This window comes from Xenopus laevis, chromosome 6L, assembly GCF_017654675.1.
Source record: "Xenopus laevis strain J_2021 chromosome 6L, Xenopus_laevis_v10.1, whole genome shotgun sequence".
NCBI classification, from domain to species: domain Eukaryota; kingdom Metazoa; phylum Chordata; class Amphibia; order Anura; family Pipidae; genus Xenopus; species Xenopus laevis.
In genome coordinates this window covers 154,947,816-154,970,738 of record NC_054381.1, presented here as the reverse complement: position 1 = coordinate 154,970,738, position 22,923 = coordinate 154,947,816, and the positions used below count along the sequence as shown (strand labels likewise).

The following is a 22,923-nucleotide window of genomic DNA, read 5'->3' as shown; positions in this document are numbered from 1 at the left end:
GTGGGAAATAGTCTCAGTATGGCACTAGCCTGCTGGAAATCCCACAATCCTCTCCTGAATTCCACTAGAGAAGGTGTCACGAGCGCCGCCCGGAGCAGGTCCAAGAGCTCCGGGCGGCGCGTCCTCTCCTGCCGGCGTCGCTCCCAAGATGGCGGCGCCCATGGCCGCCACGTGGGTAAGCGGCGCCGGCGCGATGACGTCAGTGCGACGACGTCGGCGCAAGGACGTCAATGACGTCACTAAGGCGCCAAATTCAAATAAAAAGCCTGTTTAGACGCCAGAATGGCGCCCAAGTATAGGATTACCTTCCCTAAAGTGTATCCTGGGTTTCCTGTGTACCTTATTGCCAAATCTTGTTCCTGATCTGTTTCCTGACCCCTTTGCCTGGACTTTGGACCTTGTTGTATTCTGCCTGCCTGTGAACTCTTGCCTGATCCTGACTATTCTTCGTTTAACCCTTTGGACACCGCGACCTTGTTCCCTCAAGAGGGCTTCCTCCTTGATCCTGACAACCTCCCTGGAGGGAGCTCCCGGCTCCCTGACATTATACTTGGGCCATGGATCCTTCTGAGGAAGCCACACCTCATGTCGGACGAGCGCTCCGCGGACTGGCATCCCGCATGGAGGACTACGAAAACCAGCAGGTTCGCATTGGGCAAGCACTCGATGTCCTGCTGGCTCAAGTGCCTTCTGCGTCCTCCACTGCTCCACCTACTGGGGATCCCCCCATGGCGGCAGCCCCCACGAACACAAGCTACCCGACAGGTGAGCCTCGCATTCCACCTCCCCCTCGTTTCAGTGGGGACCCACAAGCCTGCAGGGGATTTGCCACGCAATGCCAAATTCAATTTGAGTTCCAACCCACACAGTTTCCTAGCGAGCGTTCCAAGGTGGGGTATGTGATGTCTCGATTGGAAGGCAAGCCACTAGAGTGGGCCACGTCTCTTTGGGAGAAGAATTCCCCGCTGACTTTTGATGTTAAAGACTTTCTCCAGGCTTTTCGTATAGTTTTTGATGCTCCAGGTCGGGTTACGAACGCCCCTGCCCGTCTCTTGCAGCTCCGGCAAGGAAGCCGCAGTGTCAATGAGTATGCTATAGACTTCCGAACACTGATGGCGGAGACTTCCTGGTGTGATGACGCTTACAAGGCCGTATACTACCAAGGCCTATCCATCCGCATCAAAGATGATCTCGTCTCCAGAGAGACTCCTGACACCCTGGAAGGGTTGATCGCTCTATCCATTAAGGTGGACACTCGTCTCAGAGAGCACCAGGTGGAGAGAGAGCGCAGTAGACGATTTTCTCCCATGTTGGCCCCTCGCTTTCAAAGGCCGATTCTGCAAACACCCGCTGTTCCTGTGACCCATGTGTCGACGTCTCCCTTGGAGGAACCCATGCAAGTAGGAAAGACTCGCCTCTCCGAGCAGGAAAGACTCCGAAGACGTATGGCAGGTCTCTGTTTATACTGTGGTGGGCATTCCCATTTTGCCAACGCCTGTCCTGCCAAAGCCAAGAGTTTTGTACCCCGAGGTATGTCTCAGGTTTCTCATGTAGGGGGCATCACTCGAGGTTCTCTGGAGAAGTATCAAGAAAATTCACGCAGGCTTCTTCTTCCTTTGCAGATTCACCTGGCAAGTAAGTCTATCTTCGAAAGGGCCTTCCTCGACTCCGGAGCGGATGGCAATTTCATGGATGCCTTTTTTGCCGAATGCATGAAGATTCCTCTGCTTCCATTGTCTTCTCCCCTGCGAATTACTGCCATAGATGACAAACCCCTGGAGTTTGAATTCGTCACAAAGTTCACGGCGGAACTATCTGTACAAGTTGGGGCGCTGCATCAAGAAAAACTTTCATTCTTCATCATCCCCTGTCCTTCTACTCCAGTGATATTGGGTCTTCCATGGTTACGTCTGCATAACCCCACCATAGACTGGTCCACTGGGCAGATCTCTCGTTGGAGTTCATTTTGCCTGCAACATTGCCTTCCGCCAAAACCCCTCGAGAAGGTGAATGTCTCCTCTGCGGAATTAAAGACTTTGCCCTCCACTTACAAGGGATTTTCCGATGTATTTTGTAAAAAGTCTGCAGAGTTCCTTCCCCCACATCGCTCCTACGACTGTCCGGTTGAACTCCTGCCTGGAGCTATGCCCCCCAGAGGGCGCACCTACCCTCTCTCTCCTGCAGAGACTACCGCTATGAAGGAGTACATCCAAGAAAATCTCCAGCGGGGGTTTATCCGCCCTTCTACCTCTCCTGCAGGGGCTGGGTTCTTCTTCGTGGAGAAGAAGGACGGAGGCCTTCGGCCTTGTATAGACTATCGGGGTCTGAATAAGATCACCGTGAAAAACAGATACCCTCTGCCCCTGATTGCCGAGCTCTTTGACCAGCTGAAAGGGGCAAAGATTTTCTCCAAGTTGGATCTCCGGGGGGCCTACAACCTCATTCGCATCCGGGAGGGTGACGAATGGAAGACGGCATTCAACACTCGGGATGGGCACTATGAATATCTCGTTATGCCCTTCGGCCTATGCAATGCCCCTGCCGTCTTCCAGGAGTTTGTGAATGATGTGTTCCGAGATCTCCTAGGAAGGTTCGTAGTCGTATACTTGGACGACATCCTGATCTTTTCCAAGGACCTTGAAAGTCATCGCTCCCAGGTGAAGGAGGTACTCTCTCGTCTGAGGAAGAACTCTCTCTTCGCCAAGTTGGAGAAGTGTGTTTTCGAGGTATCCAAGATCCCCTTCCTAGGATACATTATCTCTCCAGAGGGATTTGAGATGGACCCCGTGAAAGTGTCGGCCATCCAGGAGTGGCCTCTCCCACTGAGTACCAAAGCAATCCAGAGATTCATCGGATTTGCTAATTATTATCGACAGTTCATCCGGGGGTTCTCTTCCCGCATTGCACCTATCCTGGCCCTCATCCGAAAAGGGGGTAAACCCAGCCTGTGGCCTCCATCTGCCATAGAAGCCTTTCAGTCCTTGAAAGAGGCCTTCACGTCTGCTCCTGTTCTTCGACATCCCAATCCTGCACTACCCTTCTGCATCGAAGTTGATGCTTCTGAAGTCGGAGCCGGAGCTATCCTGTCTCAGAGACACTCCTCTGATGGAAAATTGCACCCCTGTGCGTTTTTCTCCAAGAAGTTCTCATCCGCAGAGCAGAACTATGATGTCGGAAATCGAGAACTCCTGGCAGTCAAGCTTGCCCTTGAAGAATGGCGTCACCTCCTGGAGGGTTCTGAAATTCCTGTCCAGATTTTCACTGATCACAAAAATCTGGAGTTCATACAGTCCCTCAAGAGGCTAAATCCCAGACAAGCCAGGTGGGCCCTTTTCTTTTCCCGATTTAACTTTGTTTTGACTTATCGCCCAGGTTCCAAAAATCTGAAGGCCGACGCCTTGTCTCGTAGCTTCACTCCGGTGGACCGTGACCCTGAGAGACAGGAACCAATCATTCCACCAGTCAAGATCATTGCCTCTCTGTATCCCCAATTTGCCGACCAGATTCTGGCTGGGCAGTCCTCGGCTCCTCAAGATACTCCGATTGGCATGGCCTTCGTCCCTCCAGAACTTCGCCTGGCCATCCTGCAACAAACCCACTGCTCCAGGCAAGCTGGACATCCTGGTCCGGCCAAGACCCTTGAACTTTTGAGGCGCCTAGTCTGGTGGCCTGATATCCGCAAGGATGTAAAGGACTTTGTGGCTGCTTGTAATGTCTGCGCCACTTCTAAGCCTAGCCATTCCCGCCCCAGTGGGTTGTTACAGCCTTTGCCGGTACCCTCTCGTCCATGGACACACCTCTCTATGGACTTTATTGTCGAACTTCCTCCCTCCGGTGGGAATACTGTGATCTGGGTTGTTATTGACCGCTTCTCCAAAATGGCCCATTTCATCCCTCTGAAGAAGTTGCCCTCTGCGGTGGAGTTGTCCCAGCTATTTATCCAGTACATCTTCCGCCTGCATGGTTTCCCGGTGGAGATCGTCTCCGATAGAGGCACCCAGTTTACTGCCAAATTCTGGCGTTCCCTATGCAAAGACCTGGGAATTGTTCTTCAGTTTTCATCTGCATACCATCCGCAGACGAATGGGGCAGCTGAACGTGTCAACCAAGCCCTGGAACAGTTCCTGAGGAACCACGTATCCCTCTGCCAGGATGACTGGTCTGATCTCCTCCCATGGGCGGAATTCGCTCATAATAATGCTTGTCATTCCTCTACAGGGAGGTCTCCGTTCATGTCGGTGTATGGTCTGCATCCTCAAGCTTTTCCCCAAGACTTTGTGCTATCTGATGTCCCGGCTGCTGACGACTCCGCAGCCCATATGTCTGCTATTTGGGCTGCGACCAAGTTGAACCTAGAGAAGAGCGCTCTTGTTCATAAGACTTTCGCGGATCGTCGTCGAAGATCCTCTCCTCCCTACAAGGTGGGTGATAATGTCTGGCTCTCTTCCAGGAATATCCGGTTGAAGATACCATCTCCCAAGTTGGGTCCAAAATTCTTGGGTCCATTTCCAATCTTGGAGATAATCAACCCTGTGGCTGTCAGACTCCAACTGCCACCAGAGATGAGAATCCCCAACGTGTTCCACGTGTCTCTGGTGAAACCCGCCATCACCAACCGGTTCTCTGGCGGTCAATCTCCTCCTCCTGCCATCTCTGTGGAGGGTCAACTCGAGTACGAGGTGGAGAGAATCCTAGACTCCAGGATCTCCAGAGGGTCTCTTCAGTACCTCATTCAGTGGAGGGGCTTTGGCCCTGAAGAATGCTCCTGGGAAGGTCACCGTGATGTTCACGCTCCTCGTCTGGTGAGGGAGTTCCACTCCAAATTTCCCCAGAAGCCAAATCCTGGTGGTCCGGAGGCCCCCCGTGAGGGGGGGGGTACTGTCACGAGCGCCGCCCGGAGCAGGTCCAAGAGCTCCGGGCGGCGCGTCCTCTCCTGCCGGCGTCGCTCCCAAGATGGCGGCGCCCATGGCCGCCACGTGGGTAAGCGGCGCCGGCGCGATGACGTCAGTGCGACGACGTCGGCGCAAGGACGTCAATGACGTCACTAAGGCGCCAAATTCAAATAAAAAGCCTGTTTAGACGCCAGAATGGCGCCCAAGTATAGGATTACCTTCCCTAAAGTGTATCCTGGGTTTCCTGTGTACCTTATTGCCAAATCTTGTTCCTGATCTGTTTCCTGACCCCTTTGCCTGGACTTTGGACCTTGTTGTATTCTGCCTGCCTGTGAACTCTTGCCTGATCCTGACTATTCTTCGTTTAACCCTTTGGACACCGCGACCTTGTTCCCTCAAGAGGGCTTCCTCCTTGATCCTGACAACCTCCCTGGAGGGAGCTCCCGGCTCCCTGACAGAAGGGCACAGCCATAGGGACAATGGACTTATTTAGAGCTTGTAAACACAAGTTCAAATCCATCAGCTTTCCCCCGTTGCCACTTTCCCTGCTCAGGTCCAACAGAGGAACATTGTATTTGGCTTATGAAAATAAGAATTATTAGTTACACTTTAATCCCATTCAGATGCAGTGATTAATATTTTATTTTTTTGCAAAGCTCGCCATGTGCACAATAATTTTGGGACTCATTAAAAAATGACACTATGCACCATGTAGATAGGGCACCCTGGCACCCACTCAAACTGTGGATATTTAATGTAGAACACAGCCTGCACCTAACAATTCCTGTATGAGGTCCCAAGGGGTGCCCCTTACCTCTATAGCCCTTGCACCACCAGCATTGTTCATTTAGGCCTTTACGTCTCTGCTTTTGTGCCGATATAAATTTGATAAGGAGCTGCCATGTTGCTTGCTTCGGCTGAGAATTTCATCATGGTGATTCTGTCTATGACCACTAGATGGGGCTAATCTGTGACATGTAGGAATAGCATTTCCGTTGAGCAGTTTCCATGCATGTGTATGTTTATATATAATAAGCTAGACTTTAATACTCACACACAGCTTTCCCCAATAGTTTTGGCACCCCCAGTCTCCCATTTGCACTGAACTGATTTTAAACCCCTGACATTTAACGGGGTTGTTCACCTTTGTGTTAAGTTTTAGTCAGAGTTACCTTTTAGAGGGTGATATTCTGAAAAAAAAATTGCAATTGGTTTTAATTGTTTATCATTTGTGGTTTTTGAAATATTAAATTTTTTAATTCAACAGCTCTGCAGTTTGCAGTTTCAGCAAAATGGTTGCTAGGGTCCAAATTACCCTAGCAACCTTGCATTGATTTGAATACGACAGTAGATTATGAATAGGAGAGACCTGAATAGAAACATGAGTAGCAATCATAATCGATTTGTAGCCTTACAGAGCTTTTGTTGTTTTTTTAATGGGGTCAGTGACCCCCATTTGTAAGCTGGAAAGAGACAGAAGAAGGCTAAAAACTATACAAAAAATAAATAATGAAGACCAATTGAAAAGTTGCTTTGAAATGGCCATTCTGTAACATAAAATTAACATAAAGGCATATAAACCCTGGGGACATGATTAGGGACATGGCCAGGGGTGTAACTCTCACCCATAGGTATCTGTTCAAGTACTGGGACAAATAAATATACATTGGAGCTACTGAAAAATCCCAGTAGAATTCCAATTCCAATCAAGGTACCCTGAATAGAAGGCAGCTGTTGGGGAGGAGGGGCGGACATTGTTATCAGTTAATAACTATAAGTCCATGTGTTGCTAGGGAGAAGGATAAATAAGTCATCACTCACGTATGCAGTTCCCCATGAAATATCATTTTAATTTATTGCTATAGCTGAAACCAGTCATTTCCAGGAATCCATGCAGCAGAGATAAGATAGAGATAATTTTATGGACAGAAGAATTTTTTGAGTAAAATTTAGTACTACTGTCAGACTGACGTCACAATGGGCGGTGAACACCTGGTGCATTTTAGAAGATACCATCTCTGGCTCCCAGGGTGCGCCCAAGGCTAATTATAAATTCATTTGGCAAGAACATGTAAACAAATATATTACCTGTATCCCCACGAACAGAACACACATTATACTCAACCTTAATTTACATTCTGAAGGTATTTAAAGGGGAACCAAACATAACAATGACCAGTGATTCATTAACATTAATGCTGCTTTACTCTTCCCCAGCAGCCTTGTGTAACCAAATTACCCCCACCTTTCCAATCCCCCTAGTCATACCTACTGAGTGCAGCAGCATTTCAAGTATAGATATACAGTGTGTATATATATATATATATATATATATATATATATATATATATATATATATATATATATACAGCTTGTAGATATCACAGTGGATTCTGCGGTTGGCTATTGTGACATCACACACTGCACTATTAATCTTCAGCTTTTCTCTGGGCGTCTTTGAATTACATACTATATGACTCCCCGGAGTCATGGAAATGTTTCATGGCCTTTATATAACTAGAGTGATTATTACGGTTCATAATAAATAGAATTAGAATCAGGTAGTTCTCTGTCTCCCCCTAGGGCAAAATGAGTGTCAGCAACAAGCTGACAAATTCCAATCAGCATCAGATTTTGAAATTGGGTTGTAGAGAGACTTACATTTAAAATATTTGTAAATTAAGCTGGTTCTACTGGAAAGACTTAGGAGGTTATTTACTAAACTCTGAATGCAAAAATCACAAAAAATTTCTGAAAAAATCAGACTTTTAAAAAATCACAAATTTTTTGGAATTTATTAAACCCAGAGAATTAAAAAGTCTGAATCTGAAAATCCGGCATCTTAGACCTGTCGAGGTTGCATATAAGTCAATGGGAGAAATCTCAATGATTTTTTAATGTGTGCTGGGTTACCCTGAAGTTTTTTCGGAGATTTCTGGCAAAAATCTGGAGTTTTTGGGTGATAAATCTGGAAAAATCGTAGAAATTTTATGAAAAATCCGAAAAAAACTGATTTTTTTTCCCTCAAAGCAAATTTTCGAGAAAAATTAATAATAAATAAGCGCAAAACCCCCCAGCAGATTTGATCAGAGTTTGTAGCAGAAAATATTGAGATAAGTTTGGACTTTGATAAATAACCCCCTTAAATCTGGCTTGGATCGTAGTTTCAGTTCCAGCCCGGGTGCTATTTGGAAGGAGTGCGTGGGTCCCCCCGTGAGTTTCCTGGGGTACTGTGGTTTCCTCCTACACTCCAAAAACATACAGGCCCCTGATAATGTTTATCATAGTGTAAGTAATTGTCATCTTAGATTGTAAGCTCCTTTGAGAAAGGGACTGATGGAAATGATTTATAATGTCTGTACAGAGAGGCACATTTATCAAGGTTTGAAATTCGAATTCATAGGAGTTTAAACTCCCCTAAACTCCCATACATTTGAAATTTATTAATAAAATCGAATTTCTAAACTCGGACGGATTTAAAGAAAATGCGAATCGAATAAGATTCTCTGAAAAAAAAACTCGAATGTCAGGAAGGCTGCAAACATCCCCAAATTGATCCCTGGACCGCTCCTCATTGACTTATGCAGCAATTTGGCAGGTTTTAGGTGGCGAATAGTTGAATTCAAATTCTTAAAGGGCCAGAGTATGATAAATCTCGAAAATTGAATTCAATGTTTTTTTAAAAACTTGATTAGAATTTGGATAACTCCCTAGTCGAATTTGACAGTTTTGACCATAAAAAATTCGAAATTTTAAATTAGAATTTTCAATTCAACCCTTGATAAATCTGCCCTATAGAGTTGCAAATTGGCAGTAGCAAGAATCCCTCTTTTTGTATGCCCCTATGTCTAACTTCTTTACACTGATCCTAAACTTACTGATTTTGTTGCCGTGGGTTACTAGACTGGTACCGGATGCTCGAATGATGTCATTGTGTTCAATTGTGCTCAGTTTCTATATTTCATTTCCGCAGAACGTATATTCCTGTCCCGCGGAAAGTCCGGGTCTCCAAGGAGAAGGTAAGGAGCTAAAGGGATTCTGTCATGATTTTTATGATGTCGTTTTTATTTATAAATGACACTGTTTACACTGCAAATAATTCACTCTACAATAAAAATGTCATTCCTGAACCAACAAGTGTATTTAGTTGTAATATTGGTGTGTAGGTGCATCTCAGGTCATTTTGCCTGGTCATGTGCTTTCAGAAAGAGCCAGCACTTTAGGATGGAACTGCTTTCTGGCAGGCTGTTGTTTCTCCTACTCAATGTAACTGAATGTGTCTCAGTGGGACCTGGATTTTACTATTGAGTTTTGTTCTTAGATCTACCAGGCAGCTGTTATCTTGTGTTAGGGAGCTGCTATCTGGTTACCTTCCCATTGTTCTGTTGTTAGGCTGCTAGGGGGGGTGATATCAGTCCAACTTGCAGTACAGCAGTAAAGAGTGACTGAAGTTTATCAGAGCACAAGTCACATGACTGGGGGCAGCTGGGAAACTGACAATGTGTCTAGCCCCATGTCAGATTTCAAAATTAAATATAAAAAAATCTGGGATGCTGCATACCTCTAAACTGTCCTGTTTTTAGATTGACAGTCCCTCTTTTGACAGCTCAACCCGCAGTCCCTCGTTTGTACAGGAAAGTCCTGATTTTCTCTGCACTGAACAGGCAGAAAAAGAAACAATGTTTCTAACTTAATTGGCTTTTGGCAGAGAGCCCAGAACAGCCACAGCAGCAGATAAGATACTTTTGGAACAATTTTGAGATAAGCAAATAAGTAATTGTAATAAGATAAGCAGGTCTCTTGGGAGAAGTTCGACTCACCGCTTAAAGGGAAATTCACCTTCATTAGCAAATCTGTGATAATTGAAAAAAAAAACACAGAAATACGTTCAAACTTTCATAACCTCCCAATTTTTGTCAAATGAACATGGTAATTAGGGAGTGTGGCCACAAAAATGGGCGTGGTCAAAACATTTTGTGTCCCTCTTTTTTATTGGGCAACTGGGAAACCGACAATATGTCTAGCCCCGTGTCAGATTTCAAAATTAAACCAGTTTGCTCTTTTGAGAAATGGATTTCAGTGCAGAATTCTGCTGGATGTGTTTTGGGGGAAAAAAAACATCTTTTCTTATGACAGTATCCCGTAATGTTCCATTTGTACCCAGTTCTCTAGGCGTATAGTAAATATCCTTGGGATACGGTGAAGCTGACGGAGGAGTGGCCTGTGTATTAACCTCATGTTGCACAGAGGGCAGCGCTGGTGCCGTGTTTCCCTAATCACTGCTGACTTGCGCTTACTGAGCGGCACATAAAATATGGACGTTCCATGTGGTTCCCTGCGAGGGTCTAGTAAATGCCCCACTGGCAGGATTCTTTCTTCCTTATCATCTGGGCTTATTTATCTATACAGCACTGCTGCCTGGAGAGGCCTGCGTCTGGTTTAGCTATGAGAGGAGAAAGCTTAGTACAGACAGAAGTAGACGAGCCACGATGGCAATATCTCTTTAAATACACCGAGTAACGGAGGAAGGATTCCGGTGAGGCTCCAGCTGTGACTGTTGCTGCTTCGCTAGAGCCTTATAATGACTGAGGATCATACGCCCGTCACACTTCTCAGTCAGCTGCCAAAATCCTGCCTCATCCGGGGACGTCCAGCTTAGTCTGTCTGTGCAAATATCCCAGTGGATAATGTGTTTCCTGCTATAAAAGCTTCCGGATGCCGCGGAGCTCCCCATAAACAGCCGGAACTCTCTCAGCAGAACATAAATTAAAACTGGGGCCATAAACCTGCCCATAGATCCGGGATATACGGCATTTACTGCCCTGCTGCCAGGCTGCTGTTTTGTGTGGGAGGTTGTAAGCTCTTGGGTACAGAGGTCCTTGATATTTTGCATCGTCTAACCTAAGACAAAGGATAATGGCAGGTTAATATGTAGTTATACATTCCTCCTCTGTATGAATATATATATTTATATACACAAAAGCCATCAATATCTTGTCAATTATATCCTTATAAACGGTGAGTTCTGATGTCATCAGTTATAAACGGTGATGATGTCATTTCTGTCACATGACTCACTGAAACTTGTGTATTATAATAAATAAAGTACCCCCAGTTGCAAAATATGAGGATATTAGAAGTTACCTCGAAGTTCCATGACCTGTATAAAAACACTCGGCCTTCATCCTTGTGTTTTTATATTTATAAAACTAATAATAATATAGGAGCTGCCATCAGGGTTGGACTGGGGGGCCCGGCCCACTGGGGCTGCAGTCCATGGCCCGCCTCCGGACCCCTCTGGTGCGCCACCAATCATGCGCAAGCAACTGCGTGTGGGCACCGCCGCATTCACACTTCGATTTACAGGCGGCACAGCAGGAAGCAGCGTGGATCTGGGTTGGCGGGGCCCACCGGGTTTTTTCCTGGTGTCTCGCCGGTCCAGTCCGACACTGGCTGCCATGTTGCTTCTCTGAAACAGTATAGTACAAGGGTACGGCCTATTTTATTCACCGAACATGTGGGGGGTTATTTACTAAACTTTATCTGCTGCTCAAGAGTTTTGCAGCAAAAACTCAAAAAAAACTTGAAGCTTTGGTAAAAAAATTTTTTTATAAGATGTATTATTCCCAAATGCTGCAAAAAGCCTGAATCCGAAAATCCACCATCTGAGACCTGTCGAGGTCCTGTATAAGTGAATGGGAGAGTCACCTATCTCAATTTGAAGCTATTGTGGTTTGCGATGGGTTTAACCCAAAAATCCGACTTTTTCAGGGTTTCCCTGCAAAAAATCAAGCGGTTTGGGAAAAAAGACTGACGAATTTGAGCGATTCGTGTTCTCTCTCGCTTTTATCGAGTTTTTTCTGCGATCCGATTATTTCATAAATAAATTGGGAGTTTGGTTGTGTGTTTTTTTTTTAATTAAATATGAGATACATTTGGATTTTAGTAAATATCCCCCTGTGTATGGATCTATGTATTTCTAAATATGCGTGGGAGCTGCCATACAACTTCCCTCATATCTAGTGATGGACGAATTTATTCGGCAGGCATAAATTCGCGGTGAATTTCCACGTTTTGCGCTGGCGAATAAATTCGCAAATTTGCCTCGAAAATTCACCGGCCTCAAAGTTTTTTTGACGCCGATGACGGAATCGACGCCGGTGATGATTTGGCCGCTGGCGACTATTAACAGACGCCCATTGACTTTAATGGCCACTGGCGCCCATTTTGACGCCGGCGAATAGTCGCCGGCATCAAAATCCGGAATCCAGGGCCACAAACATTATCCTGGTGAACAGCCTCTGGCTCCGTGTTTGTACCGAGCCCTGAGACATAACAAGTTCAGCGTTAGGGTTTGCTGCCACCTACTGACCCAACTAGAGATGATACAAATGCAGCAAAAAAATACGGGTGCAGTGGGCGCTGATTGCAATTAGGAAACAATTGCAACATTTCCAGGTTAAAATGCTGAATTGTGGGTAAAAATGCGGCAGTTTGCAAATGGCAAATGTTCATACAGAGGACTTCTTTGTTCCCAAGTGACCCCCATCCTAGCGAGGAGAACCCAAAAAACCCAAGCACGGTTTCCATGTTACCTGGCCAGATGTGAGCACCTGCTGAGAAATCTCCCCTTGACTTCAGTTCCGCTCAGTTGGTGAAGATTAGATTGTAAGCTCTGCAGGACAGAGAATTTCCATAACTTACATTAGCAATTCTGTGTGCATGCCATTTGTATGGTGTAATGCATACCTTAGGCGTTTCGCTTCGCCTAATAATTCGCGAAACTGCAAAAAATTCTTGAAACAGAGACTCTTTTTTTACGCCGGCGCACATTCGCTGGCGAAAATGCCCCGGCGTTCAAAAAAACAGACGCCGGTTTTGTAAATTTATTCGCCGGCGGGGAATCCCGGGAATTAGTTGCGGATTCGCGCCTGGCGAATTTGTATGGTGTAATGCATACCTCCAACATTTTGGAGACAAAAAGATTTGTTGCACGTAGCGAGGCAAAATTTTTATGACCACACCCATTTTGTGGCCACACCCCCTAATCACCATGTCAATTTTACAAAGTTTGGCAGGTTATAAAAGTTTGAACACATTTTCTATGGCTTTTATATGTTATTCCAGTTTTGTGAATGAAGGTGAATTGCCCTTTAAGCTGTGAGTCAGTTCTTATGTGTTACTAAAGTATCTTAGGTATCTATTCTGGGCTCTCTGCCAAGAGCCAATTAAGTTAGAAACGTTGTATCTTTTTCTGGCTATTCAGTAGTGATGGGCGAATCTGTGGCGTTTCGCTTCGCCTAATAATTCGCGCAACGGCAAAAAATTCTTGAAACAGAGACTCTTTTTTTTACGCCGGCGCACATTCGCTGGCGAAAATGCCCCGGCGTTCAAAAAAACAGACGCCGGTTTTGTAAATTTATTCGCCGGCGGGGAATCCCGGGAATTCGTTGCGGATTCGCGCCTGGCGAATTTGTATGGTGTAATGCATACCTCCAACATTTTGGAGACAAAAAGATTTGTTGCACGTAGCGAGGCAAAATTTTTATGACCACACCCATTTTGTGGCCACACCCCCTAATCACCATGTCCATTTTACAAAGTTTGGCAGGTTATAAAAGTTTGAACACATTTTCTATGGCTTTTATATGTTATTCCAGTTTTGCGAATGAAGGTGAATTGCCCTTTAAGCTGTGAGTCAGTTCTTATGTGTTACTAAAGTATCTTAGGTATCTATTCTGGGCTCTCTGCCAAGAGCCAATTAAGTTAGAAACGTTGTATCTTTTTCTGGCTATTCAGTAGTGATGGGCGAATCTGTGGCGTTTCGCTTCGCCTAATAATTCGCGCAACGGCAAAAAATTCTTGAAACAGAGACTCTTTTTTTTACGCCGGCGCACATTCGCTGGCGAAAATGCCCCGGCGTTCAAAAAAACGGATGCCAGTTTCGCAAATTTATTCGCCGGTGGTGAATCCCGGGAATTCGTTGCGGATTCGCGCCTGACGAATAAATTTGCGCGTCACTACTGTTCAGTGCAGCAGATCAAAGAGAAACTCGGGACATTTCAGTACAAATTGGGGACTGCGGGTTGAGATGTCAAAAGAGGGAATGTCCCTCTCAAAACGGGAGGTTTGGTAATGTTCTCTGCACTCCTAGTTCTGATATTCAGTTGTATGTTCTAATTTTCACGTTTAGGTTCTGGTATACAGTCCGGAGCTGATGAAGTACGTGTACGACAAGTGGCTGTTAAATCATGGCCGATACCCATCCACCGGCCTTCTGGCTGTCATATTTGCCCTCCACGTCTGCGATAAGGTACAAATTCCCTTTCCTTCTCAAACAATATTATACTGGAAGTTGACTTTTAAAGGAGAACTAAACCCTAGTAATGAATGTGGCTAAAAATTGCATATTTTATATAGTGAACTTACGAGGCTAAAGTTTGAGCTTGTCAATAGCAGCAATGATCCAGGACTTCAAACTTGTCACAGGGGGTCACCATCTTGGAAAGTGTCTGTGACACTCACATGCTCAGTGGGCTCTGATTGGCTGTTGAGAAGCTAAGCTTAGGGCTCGTCACTAATTATCCAGCAGAAAATGAGCTTCCCTGGCTGTAATATAAGCTGATGCTACAGGTTTGCTGATTATTAAATTCTGATGCTAATTGCACTGGTTTCTGTGCTGCCATGTAGTAATTATCTGTATTAATTACTAATCAGCCTTATATTGTGACATTTCTATTCTATGTGTACTGTATATTGTGAGTGGGTCCCTAAGCTCAGTAAGTGACAGCAGCACAGAGCATGTGCAGTGAATCAGCAGAAAAGAAGATGGGGAGCTACTGGGGCATCTTTGGAGACACAGATCTTTACTGCTAAAGGGCTGTGGTTGCCTTGGGCTGGTACAGAAGCACAACATATAGGGGCACATTTACTAAGTTCGAGTGAAGGATTAGAATAAAAAATACTTCGAATTTCGAAGGGTTTTTTTGGCTACTTCGACCATCGAATTGGCTACTTCGACCTTCGACTATGACTTCGACTTCGAAAAGAATAATTCGAACTTAAAATCGTTTGAATATTCGACCATTCGATAGTCGAAGTACTGTCTCTTTAAAAAAAACTTCGACCACCTACTTCGCCACCTAAAACCTACCGAGCATCAATGTCAGCCAATAGGCTGGTTTTGCGTCCAATAAGGATTAATTATATCTTAGTTGGGATCAAGTACAAGCGACTGTTTTATTATTACAGAGAAAAAAGGAAATCATTTTAAAATTTGGATTATTTGGATAAAATGGAGTCAATGGGAGACAGCCATTCCGTAATTCAGAGATTTCTGGATAGCGGGATTCCAGATAACGGATCCCATATCTGTATTTAGTTTAGGTTCACATTGCATGTCAGCATAGAAATCACTGCAGTCTGCATCAGCCTTGTAGCGTCAGCTTCTATGACAGATGTGACCTAAATTTTTAAGATTTCCCACAACCCCTAAGTTTAGCTTCTCAGCAGCAGCCCAGGACACACTGAGCATGTGCAGTGCCACTGACACACTGGGGGCAACGCTAAAGGCCTGGATCGTTATTATTATAGAGCTGATTGGCTGTAGCAATAAGTTCAGTATATAAAATACAGCATTTTTATCATTTAGAATTCTCTTAATTGAACTTTTTGTATGTTATGGACCTGTTCCACAATTGGTCTTCTAGACTTGCAGCAGAACCCCATAAGATTTATAAACATTTTAAGTTTTTTTTAATTCCCTATGTAGGTGGACATCTACGGATTTGGGGCCGACAGCAAAGGTAATTGGCATCACTACTGGGAAAACAATGCCTCAGCCGGAGCTTTTCGAGTGACCGGAGTCCACGATGGAGATTTTGAGGCGAGCATTTTAGCAAATCTGACTTCCATCAACAAAGTGCTTATGTTCAGAGGCAGATGACCCTAGAGAAAGGCCGGTTGTGGAACCTATATTTATACGGACGAGGCAGGCATGGACCTCTCTAAGGAGAATGTGATTGGGCGCATTCTAAAAGTCAATCAAAAGCAAGAACCCCTGCCCAAAAAGTTCATAATGGAAGATGCCTCCTGACATAAGCAAAGCTGAGAAAATAACGCAGTCGCTGTGTATGGACATTAGGAAACCAGCAGTAACGTTCAACTCAACTGCAGCCTCGGCTAGACACTGGACCTCCTCTTCTCTCCTGTAGGGAATTGGTCAAGTCCATGGTGAAGACATACAGAACCGGATTATACATTACTTGTAACGTTCCATTTATAAGGTTACCATTGATTACTGGTCATGGTCTTTCCGTCCTTGCTTAGTGAGGCTTGGCCTCCACAAAAGGACACCATCTCCTATATATTTATTTTTAAAAAAAAACCTTCAATTAGCACTCTCCTCAAATAAAAAATTCACCCACCAGCTGCTTCTGGTTAACGTGGAAAAAGATAATGAAGAGTTTGCTGCCCCCTATGCTGTCATAGCCAGAGGTCTTCTAGTGACTATGGCCACCACCCTTGAACCACTATATTCTTAACTACGTGGCACTAAGTTGAAGGGGGGTTTTTGCGCTGCATCTGGGATATGTTTGCTTTTTGTTTTGTTTTTTAATTTGGATAGAAAAATTATTTTTTTAAAAGATTTCTTCTAAAAGGAATGAGTGGTAACATTTCATCCTCAACCCTTCTTGAGCCATTTCAAGTTTTGCTGAAGCCTTAGACGTTCAGCTTGATGTTTATATTGTAGACCTTTCTTCAGCCGGGGTCCATTTCATTTTTAGGGCCCATACAGCATAATGGATTTCTGGATTTGGTTGCCCCGGAACTCTGGAACCCTCTCAACAGAACCAATATAGACATTTCTTGGACATTAATATTTCTATTGTTGAATATTTTTCCAAAGGTTTTCCAGGCGTTTCAATCTCAATATCTGATTACACGCGGTTTAACTGTATTTTTTTTATCCAAGTATTTATTTTTAGGAAAGCTTTCAGGTTCTCACAAGTTTTATCCAGATGTATTTATTGTAGGGGCCCAAGCCTGAAGGGACAGCTTTTTTTTTTTTTTTTTTTAATAACTTTTTTGGCCTGCATTTTAAGGCTACGTTTGTATTTCATAGAATATTTCTTTGCAAGCATCTAAGCACCACATGGTTCCATGTTGGAAGTCAATTACTTTCTGTCATCCACCCATTTGGGCCATTGGAGATGCATCGGGTGTATTCAAGGCTGAAGTTCCTTCTAACAAAGGCCAGGTTGTAGGCAAAAAGAATGTTGGCATGGCTAATATGCTGTTATTTATATATATATGGTAGCACCATTTTTGAGGTCCTCGCATTTTATTTCCAACTTGATCAATATCCAAACGACTGAATGAAATCAATTGTTGGCTCCAATAAATAATGGACTGCAAACTGGTCAAGAAATCAAGAATTGGCAGTCAACATGGACATTTAGTTTTTGTAAATAAAATCCTTCTGTGAATCTGCCCAGACCAATATACAGCAGAATTTTGAGGGACCATTTCTGGTCTACTCTCATTCTTGTTCTTCAGTGCTTAAATAGTAGACTGTTTTATGGATTGGGCTAAAATGGGTGAGACACGATCGCACCTTTCCAGCTTTTAGGGTCAGGGCATATACTCATATTCGGGGAGACTAATCTCCCCAAACTGCCTCCTGCATGCTAGAATGTAATTAGCCGGTGTGATAGCACTTCGTTTTCCTAAGTCGCCGAAGTTGCCTGAGGAGAAAACTTCAGGCGACTTCGGAAAACTAAGGCAATTTGGGGAGATTAGTTGACACGAAGAAGAAGAGATTTGTCGCAGGGTGTCTAATCTCCCCAAATCTGACCGTGTGCCCAGACCCTAAGGCTGCACTTGGGTACAGCTGGAGTAGGCAAACTATTGTTCTCCAACTAGAATGTCTAAGATGTCCCCTCTAGCACTGGTGGTAGGAGCATTCTATGAGTCTGTAAAATCTGGGCTGTGGAAGGTTGTATTAACTGCTGTATCAAGTGTGTGATGGCTCAAAGAACTTGTGTATTGAAATTGACAACCATAGTCATAGATTCTACCATGACCTACACATAGGGTGGTCACCTGGCCGGTAAGAATGATGCCTGGTGGGAAGATACAGAGCAGTGGTTTATTATTCTACAAGAGGTGGCAAGTCAGCTTCAACCTGAACCTTCAGAGCTCTATATCTACAAAATTGTTTGTCATTTTTGGGTTGTGGTATTTAAATCTGAGACTGAAACCATCTCTTGCCTATTTGAGAATGTCTCAAAGAAAGCATAATGAGATCACCATCCCTGGAGGTTCATAAGTAAATTATTTCCATTGTTATAACCCATGCCATCCAACAATATCAACCATATCATACCAAGCCCTTAGCTGTAACTGCATTATGTCTATTGAAAATTGTAACAGGTTGCTGGGGGACAGAGTTCAGTATCTACTACACTTTGGGGGTACCTATATCTGCAAAGTTACTCTTAGCAGTCAAGGTTGCTTTGGAGATTTTGGATCTATTTTCTACCTGAGGGTTCCCCCAAGCAATACCAATATATTAGGTGCTCCTTATAAGCTGGCTTGTGTCTACTTGCTTCCTTTTAACACATATGGGCCAAGAGGGTCAATCAGAAGAGTCATGATGTGGATGTAGGTGACACTTGTCAACTTTTAACTGTTCGTTTTATCATAAATTAGTGAGAAGGATCATCTAAAGTATGACCAGTTGGTCTTTGTAGAGCACCTTCCTATATTGTGGTAAAGTTGATACTGACGCCTTTCAGACGTGCCCCTTTAGGACACAACAGCAGATATGGGGCATCATGTGGTGGGAAATATCACTGTAATGGAAGATAACCAATCATATTACATGATGTGCATAAAAACTTAAGTCCATTCCATTGAGATGTGGGGATACCATTAAGTTATAGGTTCCTGAGTTTATGAGCAATGTACTTTGTATTTAAAGAAGAACTGAATTCCACTGTTATTGGATCAAACAATGGAGTTCGGCAGCAGAATTAAATGATTGTGATGGTTTGGGGCTCTTAGTACTAGAGGAACAGGTTGACCTTCTACTCATCATAAAGAGACAGTATGACATCTACCTCTTTTGTATTTATGAAACCACTTAAACAAAGGAGCCAGTGCATGTGCCAAACTTGTGCGCGAAACGCGTGATGTGGTTTTAACCTAATGTATAAATAGCCATCCAACAAAGACCCCAGAGGGCAGTTCTGTTGCCCGTATGTAATGCTGAGCATTAGGCCAACGCCAAGTACAGTATATACTCGAGTATAAGCCGACCCGAGTATAAGCCGAGGTACCTAATTTTACCTACGAAAACTGGGAAAACTTATTGACTCGAGTATAAGCCTAGACACAACTACAGCCCTGTCTCCCAGCAGCGCACATTCCGCCAAAGCGACCCCCCCCAGCGATCAACCGGACTTCTTTGCAAAGTTGATGGTGACAGAGAATTGCCAAACGGATTACTGTGTACATAGTCCCACTACCATGTGCAGAGGGTGCTGTGTGATATTGCCATCACTGTTAATCTTTCATATAACCAACAGATGGCGCTGTGTGATATTGCAGTCACTGTTATTCTTTCATATAACCAACAGAGGGTGCACTGTTATTCTTTCATATAACCAACAGAGGGCGCTGTGTGATATTGCAGTCTCTCCCCAAGTGAACTGTTGGTATAGGAATGATTAAAAGTGACTGCAATCTCAGCTACTTGCCGCTAACTCGAGTATAAGCCGAGGTAGACTTTTTCAGCACATTTTGGATGCTGAAAAACTCGGCTTATACTCGAGTATATACGGTAATTCAAAAACACTATTATTAAATCACGTATATGTGGTTTCCATTTCAATGGGAGGTTTTTCATTTCAGGGGGGTGGTCGGTGCTGTAAGGCTTCTAGATTTCAATGTGAAAATGTCTCTGTTAATTATGGGCGAATTTGTCCCGCTTTGCTTCACCGGAAAAATTGCAACATTTTCCCGTGAAATTCGTGAAAACGACGGAAAAATTCACGAAACAGTGAAAAAATTCGTGAAACGCATTGAAATCAATGGGCGTCATAATTATTTTGATGTGCGTCAATTTTGACACCTGTGACAATTTTGATACGCACGGCTATTTTGTCCAAATGCATTAAAGTCAATGGGTGTTGCGACAATTTTTATGTGCGCGACTATTCTGACGCGCGGCCAAATTTTTTTGACGTGCCAGATTCTTTGACGTGGCAGATTTTTCCCCTGCGATTTTCTGCGACAGTTTCACAAGTTTTTTCGCCGGCGGAGAAAAGCGGAATTTTTCTGCAAATTCGCGCCTCGCGAATCTATTCGCCCATCACTAGTCTCTGTCTCAAGAGAGATATTGGGCACTTTGGTGGGCTCAAAAAGTTGTGACACTGTTTATATCTATACTCCAGCCTGTGAGTGTTTTCACCCCCGAGCCCAACATCCATAGACTGAGCTGGAGAAGGGACTATAGGGTCTGAGAGTTATTGAACAGGGAGCGTTTCTGGAACCACTTTTCAGTTACAAATATTTTCATGTATTTATAACCAAATCATGACAATCAAGTGTTTTTGGTCTGCAAATGGGGTTTCAGTACAGGTATGGGACCTGTTATCCAGAATGCTCTGGACCCGGGGTTTTCCTGAAAACTGATCTTTCTGTAATTCAGATCTTCATACTTTAAGGGACAGATTTATCAAAGGTCGAGGTGAATTTTTGAAGGAAAAAATTTCAAGCTTTTTTTATGTACTTCGACTAGGGAATAGTCCAAATTCTATTCGAATTTGAAAAAGAATCGAAAATTCAAATTCAAGTAATTAAAATTTATCATGTACTGTCTCTTTAAAAATTTGACTTCGACCATTCACCATCTAAAACTTGCCGAATTGCTGTTTTAGCCTATGGGGGACCTTCTAGAACCTATTTGGAGTCAATTGTAGGACTTTGATAAATCAAAGGTTTTTTTTGGAAAAACTTAGAATCGAATGCGCTGAATCGTACGATTCGAAAACGGACCTATTTGCCCAAAAACGATTTCGATAAATTTTTGATGAATTTCAATTGGTCTTTTTTAATTCGAATTACGAGGTTATGGGAGTTCAAGAAAACTCCCATTACTACGAAATCCGACAATTATTAGACGTGTAAAAGTGCTAATATCACAGCAACCAAAAAATGATCATGTAAATTGCAAAAGTGCTCAGATGAAACACTTGATCCGATTCATGTTCATTGAATCTAGAAAACAAAAAATAACCAAAAAAATAATAATTCAAATCCCATTCATGTTACACGATTTTCTTAAAATCACAGCAAAAACCTTAAATGGGAATTATAATAAATTTGTTCCCTAATTCAGAATTTTGATGTAGAATTTGGTTGCAAATTATTTGCAGATTGTTATTAAAATATGACTCATTTACTGTATGTAAAAACTGTAAAATCTACAAAAATCAAAAAATCAAATCGGACTTTTAACGCTCCGGCTTTGTTATTGCACAGAATTTTCATTTTAGTTCACTTTTTTTTTCCCTTTTGGCGCATGCTGTTGACGCGACGTCGCGCCCCTTTGTATTTGTGACAAAGATATTAATTTTGTACAAAAAAAAGAAAATGTTGAAAATTGTGTATATAGAAAAAAAAAAGCCAAAGTTTCTCTGGGTGAGATTTCTTTCTATTGTTTTGTATTTCAAATTGATACAAACACTTATTTTACTTGAAATAAATTCATTCTTATTAAATATCGACCTCTCTGGTTTGTTTATGGGTTTGTTCCCTTGGTCAGAATGTTTTATGTCCAGAAGGAGCGAGGAATGGAGATTGCTGGTAATTACGGAGCGCTGCCTCGCGGCCACACTTTTACAATGTCTGATTCTAACGGCTGGACTGGGAAATACATCATTCTAGCCTGGAAGAAAATGCACCGGAATAAAAGAAGGTTATGTATAAAAGGTATACGCACAGATATCACACAGTTAAAGGACAAGGAAGCATTGAGAATAACCTACAGAATTGTACTTAGTACAGGATATTGATATTGATATAGTTGTAGCAAATTTAGGGGACTGTTCCTGCAGAATTGTGCTTAGTACAGGGGAATACCTATGCTGCCATAGTTTTATGGGATCTCTCTGTACAGACTATGAGCAAACTTAGGGACTGTTCCTGCTGAATTGTGCTTAGTACAGGGAATACCTATGCTGCCATAGTTTTATGGGATCTCTCTGTACAGACTATGAGCAAACTTAGGGGCTGTTCCTGCTGAATTGTGCTTAGTACAGAGGAATACCTATGCTGCCATAGTTTTATGGGATCTCTCTGTACAGACTATGAGCAAACTTAGGGACTGTTCCTGCTGAATTGTGCTTAGTACAGGGAATACCTATGCTGCCATAGTTTTATGGGATCTCTCTGTACAGACTATGAGCAAACTTAGGGGACTGTTCCTGCTGAATTGTGCTTAGTACAGGGAATACCTATGCTGCCATAGTTTTATGGGATTTCTCTGTACAGACTATGAGCAAACTTAGGGACTGTTCCTGCTGAATTGTGCTTAGTACAGGGGAATACCTATGCTGCCATATTTTTATGGGATCTCTCTGTACAGACTATGAGCAAACTTAGGGGGCTGTTCCTGCTGAATTGTGCTTAGTACAGGGAATACCTATGTTGCCATAGTTTTATGGGATCTTTCTGTACAGACTATGAGCAAACTTAGGGGACTGTTCCTGCTGAATTGTGCTTAGTACAGGGAATACCTATGCTGCCATAGTTTTATGGGATCTCTCTGTACAGACTATGAGCAAACTTAGGGGCTGTTCCTGCTGAATTGTGCTTTTATAACCTAAAATGTGGGAAAACTGACTTTAAATAAGGAAATGCATTAGATAATGATGGGGTTGTAAATTCCAGGAAAAGTAAAATCAGGGTGTGACTGTATTATTAATGGCTGAAGATGACATACTGTACATAGGGGACATATAAA

The 22,923-nt window shown here is 43.4% G+C and overlaps 1 protein-coding gene across 4 annotated transcripts in view; it reads left to right on the top strand.

The window, feature by feature from the left end:
* st3gal1.L (ST3 beta-galactoside alpha-2,3-sialyltransferase 1 L homeolog) overlaps nucleotides 1-17,417 on the top strand; it is an 86,832-nt gene extending 69,415 nt beyond the window's left edge. For all 4 annotated transcript variants that reach the window (XM_018268276.2, XM_018268278.2, XM_018268277.2 and 1 more), the window contains 3 exons: nucleotides 8,866-8,911; nucleotides 14,086-14,205; nucleotides 15,664-17,417. In XM_018268276.2, coding sequence (XP_018123765.1) covers nucleotides 8,866-8,911; nucleotides 14,086-14,205; nucleotides 15,664-15,837 — 340 coding nt within the window. In that variant the 3' untranslated portion in view covers nucleotides 15,838-17,417. The remainder of the gene's footprint in view (nucleotides 1-8,865; nucleotides 8,912-14,085; nucleotides 14,206-15,663) is intronic.
* Nucleotides 17,418-22,923: the final 5,506 nt, after the last annotated feature.